General features: G+C 40.9%; 2 protein-coding genes across 2 annotated transcripts in view; both read right to left on the reverse strand.

The window, feature by feature from the left end:
• LOC125372347 (signal transducer and activator of transcription 5A-like) overlaps positions 1–12,517 on the reverse strand; it is a 66,770-nt gene that overhangs the window by 14,266 nt on the left and 39,987 nt on the right. The window lies entirely within an intron of this gene.
• Positions 439–5,086, reverse strand: LOC125372348 (histamine H2 receptor-like). Its single transcript, XM_048382015.1, has one exon. It carries the CDS (start codon positions 3,646–3,648, stop codon positions 2,584–2,586), a length of 1,065 nt encoding a protein of 354 aa, XP_048237972.1. The 5' UTR covers positions 3,649–5,086; the 3' UTR covers positions 439–2,583.

Here is a 12,517-nt window from a genome sequence, read left to right on the forward strand (position 1 = left end):
TTGTGTTCTTTGTCTGGGTTGCTGCCTACCTTAACAGATTTACAGGCAGAGGCTGATTTTGTGTAGGTTGTGATTGCACAACACTAAACATTAGGGCTGGGACGAGTCCAAATTTACTACCCGGGTACCCACCCCCTATTACCTGACCCTACCCGGGCACCCGCTGTAGGTCTCAAGAGATAGGTACAAAATGTCTGATTGGGAAACGATTGACCATACTCCTGTCAAAATGCATTTAGATACAGGTATAAAATTATCTGGTCATGCATACACTGAAGTTGACTGAAGTTTTATCTTATAGCCAACATAAAAAGTCAGAAGGAATGGTGCATAGTCGGAAAGAAATGTGAACATTTGTCACTTATAGTGTAACCATAGAGTTCTAGATAATTTTTGCCATTAAACAATATAATCACGAGACTAACCACTGGTCCGGGTAGTCCTGTGGGTACCCAGGATCCTACTCAGGACCCACCCGACCCGAGTACCCGAGTTACCCACCCCAGCCCTACTAAACATAGCTTTCATTGGCCCTTGGTATGGCAATACATCAGGGTAGGATAACATGTACTGAACCAAGTCTATACGGTGATTCTTGCCAAATCAAAAACAGCAGAGCAGTTTGTGATCCTTTGTATCAACCAATAAACAAACTCGTCAGGTATAGACATATCTATGTTTACTTACATTTGTGATTAAGGATGTTATGCATGCACATTTGTACATGGATATGGCAAAGATTTGAACCACTTTGTGGCCACTGTCTGTTGGCTAAAAGCACTAAGATTGCTGCCCAAACCAACTACTGAACCAGTTAATTGTGGTCCATGGACCTGAGGCAATTACTACACTGTGTGAACTATTCTCTACTGAATCAGTTGTAAATCAGAGTTACCAGCGAGAATGCTCAATTTGAGCTCTGGGTAAAGGTTGAGGATTCTCATCAAGAAACACAAGTCATCAGGAGATGACATATCCCTCGTTCTGGTGCAATTCGGTGCTACTTACACCCTACTTTAGGTTCATTGCCATTGGATACCTTCAGTTCAGTAAAAAAATAAATAATCCTGTTCAGTATTTTTCAAAATCCCAAACTATCAAAAGGCTCCAGTTCACCACCAGACTGATCTGTATAGCAAGATACACCTAGAAATATTCAACGTTTTGGAGTTCTGCTCGGGAAACGAGCACTACCCTCATTTTCAGTAAAGTCCATCTTGTCGTCATCAAAACATAAAAAAAACATATACATATAAAAAATCCAAATCATCGAAAGGCACCAGTTCCCCACTAGACTGATCTGCTTAGCAAGTTTCATCCAGAAATAGTCAACAGTTTTGGAGTTCTGTTCCACAAACAGAAAACAACTTGTTTTCATCATGAAAATTCTTGAAAACAAAACAAAAAATAAAAAATATACATCCCAAATCATCAAAAGGCACCAGTTCCCCACCAGACTGATCAAGTGATCACTACAATGAAATTGCATCACAAACCTTTGCAGACCAAAGGTTAGAAGAATGATTTTTGGATGATAAATAGAATCTCACGCTTGTCTTTTGTATGTTAAATATATCAACACTTGCCAATATAGGTTTTAAACTCCTTGGCAAGCCTCAGAGTTTAAAACATTTATTGACTCAAAATACATATACCGGGTACTAGAAAAGATGACATACCTTATTCTGTTATAAATACTCCTCGTTTAACCTGAATAGAGAATCAAGAAGCCTCGGTGTTTCAAACTTCTACTGACGAGCATGGATTTGGTATTGATTTGGTATCAAAAGACACCCAGGTGAGATGTCCTCTTCACAATACACAATGTACAATAGATCAGGCATGATATCGTCTCTAGTATCTGCACTATGTTGGCAAACCATGAGAATATTATTTTTCAATAGAAATGCTGTACAAAACACATGTAAAGCTAAACAACACCCACCAATACCTTGTCCTACCATTGCTTCTGTGTGTTATGGAGAGGTGCGTTGGAGCAATATATAATGGCTTTCTTCCACGTTGCAAACTGACAGTTCATGACATCTTTGAACTAACTATTGCTGCTGAATTCAATGAACTAAATATTCCTTAAGTCAGTGAACAAAATCGTTCAACAGTCCTTGAACAAAAGGCTGTTAAGTCCAACGATAAAACAGCTCCAAGGCCCTTGCACTGAATGTACCTGAAGTTTGTAAACTTATAAGGGCATTGACTACTGGATGACTGTTTCGGGCCTTACTTATTGCAAGATTTAAACTGTCCTTCAATCTGTAGATTCAACACTTACATAAATTGAGATCCATCGACATAATTAACCATATGGGATATCAAGAGAGCATTATTCAATTTTTCACGATAGAGAAAATTACTGGAAGTACATTCACAGCAAGAACATCCTACATTTCATCGTCTTCATCTATTTGATGGTGGAGTCAATCTGCACCTAAACACTTACATAAATTGAGATCCATCGACATAATTAACCATATGGGATATCAAGAAAGCATTATTCAATTTTTCACGATAGAGAAAATTACTGGAAGTACATTCACAGCAAGAACATCCTACATTCCATCGTCTTCATCTATTTGATGGTGGAGTCAATCTGCACCTAAACAGTTTTAGATAAGCAGTCTTAAAACTGCTATGACACAGGGCGTAGATTATAGGGTTCAATACTGAGTTTGTAAAAGCCAGGTGAAGCACCACATCCATTGCATGGCCTGGTTCACAGGACTCGCAAAAGGTAAAGACAAGAATCAGAGCTGAGAACGGAAGCCAAGCAAACAGAAAGCAGGTGACTACAATGATGATAGTTTTGGTTGTCTGAAGCAGATGACTGGAACCTCGTCGACATTGGTTACGGGGTGACAAGAAGGTCTGACTCTGGACTCTCAAGGTCTGTTCTCGATACTTCATGTCCAAATCTCTCGATATCAGGAAAATTCTCAGATGGGAATAAGCCAAGCAAGCAAATGGGACTAAAGCTCCCGCTATCACCGACACAAGCAGAAATGTCTTGTCGAAAACTTTGTAATAAATACACTCCTCAAACTCTGTGTTCATCGCAAAATGGGACAACCCTGTTGTGAGAATACTGATCATCCACACCAAAGCTATAACCAAAGGTAGTAGGTGTGGTTTCAGGGAAATAATCCGATGGTGCCACAAGGGATAGCAGATCGCCAAATAGTGATTGATTGTGACGACAGTCAAGTTCAAGATGGAAGCTGTGACAACCATCAGACAACTCAGTAAAGTCACATGACACAATGTTTCGTTCCGAAACAGGCTTGGCACTACCGACCATGTAATGTACAGTGGAACTGTCACTGTTCCTTGAAGCAGGTCGGCAACGGACAAAGACACTAACAGGATATACCGGAATTGTTGCAGGAAGTGAAACTTCATGACAGCCACGATGACCACTGTGTTCCCAGTAATGATGCCGAGAGCCAGGAGGGTCAGATACAGAATGAACAGCACCTTTGTCATCGTGAACTCCTCCATTGAAGAAGTACTGTTCCTCTCCGACAGATGATTTCCAGCATCTTCAACTACAGAAACATTTCTGAAGGTCTTCAGAGTGTCCACCATACCTTGCGTATAATTTGAATCAGACCCATGAATAGCCTTCCACAACATCTTGACAGGGGTACAAATGTTAATTAATGTTTCAGTTCTGGCAAGGGGCACGTGTGGCCCAGTCGTCTGAGGTGCCGCAATTCACTGCGCAGAGTTGCGTCCCCGGGGCACGCCAGAAAAAAATGATTGTGGTTTTGAATCCTGGTTAGCCCCAATTGTCAATTGCCAATGGTTTGTCAGCACCATACCCATGCTCATGGGTTTCACAGAAATGGTAAATGTCTAAGACCTGTATCACTTCAGGCTTTCCTTCCACATTAAGTTCTGGCAATTCTGAATTTGCTTCAGCTTTACATGAAGTTTCTGTATCTCACAGTTACCAGCGCTCCCCATGGCCATAATCCCGTGTGGTAAGCTCGTTAAGAGAAGCCATACAGCAGGATATCACGTGTCTCCACAATCCTCCCAATTATCCTCTATAGCGACATCACGACTGGGTTCTGACCAATCGGGTGGCTCCCCTGCTATGTATTGATCTGTTCAGGTACAGCCTGCTAACTCTTGTACACCACTGGGAATAGGTCTGCCATCATTGATGGCTGTTTTGTCATGTACAATATATCATTCACATCAAATAAACTTGTAATCCCTGATTTGTTGTGTAATAGTGCCAATCAATACTGTGAACAATACCCATCATGTCTGGACAGAGACCAGATAATTCATACTGTTATGAAACTCAAATTTAGTATTATATATTGTTTGTTGTTTAACTTCACACTCAGCAAAATTCCAGCTACAGTAGAACATAAACACAAAAGTACAGGGGACAAGAGAAATCAATTTGTTTTATATGTTGTTCGTTATACACATTTTCTCTCGGACACATCCGCCATCTTCGATTACACAAAACACAATAATTGCAGCATTTATATGTTTAATGTTAATGGTACGGAGAAGATTAGTCGAAGGTAAGGTTAACAAAAACAAATTTAATAAGGTTTAATCAGGTATCACCACTGATTGTGCTGATTCTCATTGACTGAGCTGTTTTGATTGGGTTTAGACAATTGTCAAGGACACTAACTCTAATTATTTGTATGTGGGCTTGTCGGGGATCAAATATCAGTTAGCTGTGTATGTTAATTTGCTGTAAAGAGTTTGTTTGTTATAATAGAGCAATTTGTAATTTTTGTAACATTTCATTGTATTTGTTTGTTTGCTCTGTCTGTGTTTTTGTTATATCCAGGTTCTGCTGAAAAATAATGGCGGTCTGTAAATAATCGAGTCTGGACCAGACAATCCGGTGATTTACATCATGAGCATCGATCTGCCCAATTGGGATATGATGACAGAGTTGTTGCAGTGCGGTTGAGGCTGGTTAATGGGAGTGGGAGAGGAGATGGAGGTGGATGGGGTGGATGGGGTTGAAGTTGGTTGGTTCAGGGTGGGTGGACATGGTTGGGGTTGGAGTGGGTTGGGTCAGGGAGGGTGGAGGTGGTTGAGTCAGGGAGGGTGGAGGTGGTTGGGGTTGGAGTGGGTTGGGTCAGGGAGGGTGGAGATGGTTGGGTCAGGGAGGGTGGAGGTGGTTGGGGTTGGAGTGGGTTGGTTCAGGGAGGGTGTTGGTGGCTCGGGTTACTGTAGTTTGGCATGCATTTAAACTTTGTGACAAATCAGGTATTTTTTATACCAACTGAGACTATTATGTCATGTTTTTTTTATACACATTGGACATAGGTCATGACAAAGCAATGATGTCTTGGCAAAGAACGCTATTGCCAACCATAACCGTATTGATCACTGGAGGTGAAGCCTTCAGTTGAGCAGTGAATCCTGTGATAATGATAAGAGACTATGACAATTTGCCCAATTACTTTCACATCAAACAGTTTCCACTCCTGTGATCGTTGAGGCATATTTAAGACCAACCCCTGCAACCAGTACTCTAAGGATACTTTTTTCTACCATACAGCAATGCGAGGAGGGCTAATTCATCCAGACATGAAAGCGACCTATCTTATGATCATGTACCTTCTTGGGTTCTTTCGTCAAGTAAAATCCCTCATAATGAGAAAAGCCAACCGAGTGCCACAATATTTGGCTGCCTTGACCAAGTTCATCACGTTTCTGATACACTAGCATTCCACTCATCATGGTCCTATTAATCCATGTACAGTCAAGTCTCGTTAATCCGACACTCGTTAATCCAACAATCGGCCTTATCCGACACTAATGATGGGAACAGATTAAATCAGTGCTATTTAGTCTCGTTAATCCGACAGTCTCGCACTCCGACTCCGACACACATAATTTGCAACAAATAACCGAAATCACTCATTATCAATCTCGTTAATCCGAAACAGTGATCAGTGTACTCCGTGGTCATCTGCCCGAGAGTACACAGCCCCATGTTTTGATGCAAGACGAGTTGGCGAGTAGTTGCATATTTCAACAGCTGCAGAGATAAATTTGCTTAACAATAAACAATTACTGCTTCAATTAAACAAAACAGGGTTAATCACATGCCTTGATTACCTCAATCTCATTAAATCGGATACAAGTTCTCGCTACCACCGAGGACATCCCATCACAGATCACGTCAGATCGACCTTTCGCAAACTTTGACCGACCATGAAATTACAAACAGGAAGTCAACATTAGCCACTAAGAAACAGCTTTCTTAAGCATTGCGGCACTAGTTTCAAATTGACGACTTCCATCCCAAATGCTTTAAAAAGTATGTTGAATCAGTCATACATTAGAAACATATGATTAGAAAACATATACCTCTACCAATGTAACATAAGAATACGAATATTGCCTTTTCCCTCTTTATTTATTATAACGTATTTGAATCGTTATCATCTTGTTGTCCGATTTTCGGTCACGAACGTTGATACTACCTAATTTTGTTTATCCGACATACTCGTTAATCCGACATAATCATATGCAACCAACAGTGTCGGATTAATGGGACTTGACTGTAGTTGGGGTCAAATTTTATACTGGAGCAACCAGCACTAGAAACTACCTACACCCAGCATTCTTGCCTGTATCAATAGATCCTTTTGTTAGACCTGGCATGATGCAGGGCACAGATGTTTGCAAGTTTGGTGAAACCCAGGAGCATAAGTATGGCACAGACAAACCAAATGTATCACCATTGGGGCAAATCTGGGATTTGAACTCACAAGATTGATTGAACCAAAGGGACACAACTCTGTGAAGTAATCTGTGGCGTCTTAGTCCTCCAAGAGAGTGTTTAGTCCATGAAGAGACTACTACTCACTCGCAACTATTAAATAAGTGCAACTGTCAAATTAGTGCAACTATTAACTTAGAGCAACTATTCCACCTTAGCACTAGCCTGCAGTCTGAGCGTATACCTCATAGACACCCAATTGAATTGTTAAAATAATATGAACCCATTTTATCCAATTCACTGTAAGTACCCAATCATATGATACTGGAATAGATACTGGAATCTAATTTCCCTGGCTAAGCCAATACAGTTATATCTAATTTCACAAGATGAAAAATCAATCCTGTTCAGGCCAGTAATTGATTGACTAAGTATGACTATTGGTCAGTAAGCCTTTCAGTACCGGTATATCTGACACAGATTCTACTGTAACAAGGGTCCAGCAGACTGTCTGAGAACAGAGCACCAATGGCTGATGCAAGTGAGGCCTACAGCTATTATAACACCATCCTTGTCTCTATTAAGGGCTTTCTGACCAAATTGTCAACTAAGTACCACGCACGTCACTGATACATCTCTTGCTTAAAAACTAATGCTCAAAATATACACCATCGTGCACAAACATTAAGGGTTTGTTTGACATTTAAAACAGCACTATTCCAGCGAAATAATGGTGGCCTGTCAATAATTGATTCCGGATCACAGACCAGACAAGCTAGTGATTGATATTAGGAGCATCAATCCTTACTGTATGGGCTATGATGATACACAATCAACCGAGTCACCAAGCAAGACCACCCCATCCATTTAGTCACCTTCCACATGAAACTGACACTTGGTGATATAACTGACACTCTGCTTGCTTGCTCACTCACTCACTCACTCTCCTGAGTCCCCTACCTGCTGTAAAACAATGCAATAAGGCCAATAAACCTGATTTCAGCAGCACTTCACAGGCATCATGCAGTGTTCCTTCTCTCAAGTCCTCCCCTCCCCCGTATTCCCCTCCCTCCCCCATATTCCCCTCCCTCCCCGTATTCCCCTCCCTTGCCCCGTATTCCCCTCCCTCGCCCCGTATTCCCCTCCCTCCCTCGTATTCCCCTCACTCCCCCGTATTCCCCCCCTCCCCTGTATTCCCCTCACTCCCCCGTATTCCCCTCCCTCCCCCCGTATTCCCAAGTCTCATATTACCAGTATAGGTTGATGGGGACCGGTTGTCACCTGCAGTCCTCACGGTGGAACAACAATGGCTGATGAATATGACCAGTTATATATCCCTAAAGATAATGTTATGCTTCATTCATGGCACTAGAGTATTATGTTCATAATAAAAGTTTCTCATTAACAAGTTAATTCATTGATCCAACACAATCACAAACAGAAGAGTGAGTGAGTTGGGTTTAATGCCGTTTTAACATTATTCCAGTTATTTCACTGCTTGTCAGCTTAATGTGGGAGGATAGACGAAGTGATGCAGGTCTCAGATATTTACCATTTTGGTGAAACCCATGAGCACAGGTAAGGTGCTGTCAAACCAAGAAACATTATCGGGGAAAACTGGGGTTTGAACCCACAATCATAAGTTTCAAGTGTGCCAAGGAATGCAAGTCTGCACAGTGAATTGCGGCACCCAAGACAACTGTGCCCCCCATGCCCCCCATCATATTTGACAACAGAGGGCTGTTCATTGTTTCTATTGCCAGTGTACACTGCACAGAATTCCACTGTTGAGTTTTAATGTCACAAGACAGTTTATGTCTGGAAGACTGTTGATGCCCCTCAATGATGACCTCTAATTTAAATATTTGTATTTCTATTGTATTGCTAGCACATATGGATGAAAATGGCTAGAATCTGAAAAACTGACATCATGATTCAAAAGTAAAGCCAACCTTATTTCCACCATAATAATCATAATAATAATATTTTCATATAAAGAAATAAAATAAAATTATTATCTGAATGTGTTTCTATATATTGTAAATACCATACATTAGGACAAAAACAGAATTATGGTAGCCTTTGGCAAACATAATACATATTTTTTATTCCTAATATTTGATATTTATATTTATCTCTAATAATATAACGCTATTCTTCCAAAAATTGATTTCTTAAATTGTAATTCTTCCCAATTAAGTAACATTAAAAACCACGTATGAATACAGTGTTGGAGTGAACCGTCCCATTTTTATAAAGTGCCGTGTGATTTGAAGCCATGTTTGATGACATAGCCACCAACACCTAGGAAAAGCTCTGTCAAAACTTATTGGGAACATAGGTCAATATTCCTCTGAACAACAAACTAACTATTTCAGAGATTTTACATGTGCTTTCCATCAATATGAGTATTTAGCACACAGTTCTGAGCAAAGTAAGTAACTAAGTAAGTAATTGGGGATTTAACGTGCGCTTTCCATCATTAAAGCGAATTCACAACATTGACTTCGCTTTATGGAGGTTAAAAGTAGTTCCTCCTCATTTGCATATTCATTGTATTATGATACCAAGTTTATCTTATAGGTTTATCACATTGATAACAGTGTCCATCAGATGATAAAGCAAACTACATCAGTGACATTGTGGTCTAACGTGTTGCAGTGAACCCATACTACATCAATGACATTGTGGTCTAACGTGTTGCAGTGAACCCATACTACATCAATGACATTGTGGACTAACGTGTTGCAGTGAACCCATACTACATCTATGACATTGTGGACTAACGTGTTGCAGTGAACCCATACTACATCAATGACAATGTGGACTAGCATGTTGCAGTGAAGCCATACTACATCAATGACATTGTGGAACTAACGTGTTGCAGTGAACCCATACTACATCAATGACATTGTGGACTAACGTGTTGCAGTGAACCCATACTACATCAATGACATTGTGGTCTAACGCGTTACAGTGAACCCATACTACATCAATGACATTGTGGACTAACGTGCTACAGTGAACCCATACTACATCAATGACATTGTGGACTAACATGTTGCAGTGAACCCATACTACATCAATGACATTGTGGATTAACGTGTTGCAGTGAACCCATACTACATCAATGACATTGTGGACTAGTGTGTTGCAGTGAACCCATACTACATCAATGACATTGTGGACTAACGTGTTGCAGTGAACCCATACTACATCTATGACATTGTGGACTAACGTGTTGCAGTGAACCCATACTACATCAATGACATTGTGGACTAACGTGTTGCAGTGAACCCATACTACATCAATGACATTGTGGACTAACGTGTTACAGTGAACCCATACTACATCAATGACATTGTGGACTAGTGTGTTGCAGTGAACCCATGCTACATCAATGACATTGTGGACTAACGTGTTGCAGTGAACCCACACTACATCAATGACATTGTGGACTAGTGTGTTGCAGTGAACCCATACTACATCAATGACATTGTGGACTAACGTGTTGCAGTGAACCCATACTACATCAATGACATTGTGGACTAACGTGTTGCAGTGAACCCATACTACATCAATGACATTGTGGACTAACGTGTTGCAGTGAACCCATACTACATCAATGACATTGTGGACTAACGTGTTGCAGTGAACCCATACTACATCAATGACATTGTGGACTAACGTGTTGCAGTGAACCCATACTACATCTATGACATTGTGGACTAACGTGTTGCAGTGAACCCATACTACATCAATGACATTGTGGACTAACGTGTTGCAGTGAACCCATACTACATCAATGAAATTGTGGACTAACGTGTTACAGTGAACCCATACTACATCAATGACATTGTGGACTAGTGTGTTGCAGTGAACCCATGCTACATCAATGACATTGTGGACTAACGTGTTGCAGTGAACCCATACTACATCAATGACATTGTGGACTAGTGTGTTGCAGTGAACCCATGCTACATCAATGACATTGTGGACTAACGTGTTGCAGTGAACCCATACTACATCAATGACATTGTGGACTAACGTGTTGCAGTGAACCCATACTACATCAATGACATTGTGGACTAACGTGTTGCAGTGAACCCATACTACATCAATGACATTGTGGACTAACATGTTGCAGTGAACCCATACTACATCAATGACATTGTGGTCTAACGTGTTGCAGTGAACCCATACTACATCAATGACACTGTGGTCTAACGTGTTGCAGTGAACCCATACTACATCAATGACATTGTGGACTAACATGTTGCAGTGAACACATACTACATCAATGACATTGTGGTCTAACGTGTTGCAGTGAACCCATGCTACATCAATGACACTGTGGTCTAACGTGTTGCAGTGAACCCATACTACATCAATGACATTGTGGACTAACATGTTGCAGTGAACCCATACTACATCAATGACATTGTGGACTAACGTGCTACAGTGAACCCATACTACATCAATGACATTGTGGACTAACGTGTTACAGTGAACCCATGCTACATCAATGACATTGTGGACTAACGTGTTGCAGTGAACCCATGCTACATCAATGACATTGTGGACTAACGTGTTACAGTGAATACATACTACATCAATGACATTGTGGACTAACGTGTTGCAGTGAACCCATACTACATCAATGTCATTGTGGACTAACGTGTTGCAGTGAACCCATACTACATCAATGACATTGTGGTCTAGCGTGTTGCAGTGAACCCATGCTACATCAATGACACTGTGGTCTAACGTGTTGCAGTGAACCCATACTACATCAATGACATTGTGGACTAACGTGTTGCAGTGAACCCATACTATATCAATGACATTGTGGACTAACATGTTGCAGTGAACCCATACTACATCAATGACATTGTGGACTAACGTGTTGCAGTGAACCCATACTACATCTATGACATTGTGGACTAACATGTTGCAGTGAACCCATACTACATCAATGACATTGTGGTCTAACGTGTTGCAGTGAACCCATACTACATCAATGACATTGTGGACTAACGTGTTGCAGTGAAGCCATACTACATCAATGACATTGTGGACTAACGTGTTGCAGTGAACCCATACTACATCAATGACATTGTGGACTAACATGTTGCAGTGAACCCATACTACATCTATGACATTGTGGACTAACGTGTTGCAGTGAACACATACTACATCAGTGACACTGTGGTCTAACGTGTTGCAGTGAACACATACTACATCAATGACATTGTGGTCTAACGTGTTGCAGTGAACCCATACTACATCAATGACATTGTGGACTAACGTGTTGCAGTGAACCCATACTACATCAATGACATTGTGGTCTAACGTGTTGCAGTGAACCCATACTACATCAATGACATTGTGGACTAACATGTTGCAGTGAACCCATACTACATCTATGACATTGTGGACTAACGTGTTGCAGTGAACCCATACTACATCTATGACATTGTGGACTAACGTGTTGCAGTGAACCCATACTACATTGTCAAGCGTCCTCACTAACTGGACAAATACTGTGTTAGCGTTAGGCGTCTCAACGTGTGTGATTTCTGTGCACCCTTTCCAGTTGAGTTGATTGGTTCAACTGTGTCATATGGCCCTGTGACGCAGGGGTAGCATTATGCAGATGGCTGTTTCAATGAATGCTCGTTCCATCCCTGACGAACAGGTCTGGTTGTTGATGAAATATAGTGATAGCTAAATAGACAGATTTTTTATCCATGCACTGATTGTCTTTAAATGTAATATCCAGTTATG

The sequence above is a fragment of the Haliotis rufescens genome, unplaced genomic scaffold, assembly GCF_023055435.1.
Source record: "Haliotis rufescens isolate VD_foot unplaced genomic scaffold, xgHalRufe1.0.p SCAF_4, whole genome shotgun sequence".
Taxonomy (NCBI): domain Eukaryota; kingdom Metazoa; phylum Mollusca; class Gastropoda; order Lepetellida; family Haliotidae; genus Haliotis; species Haliotis rufescens.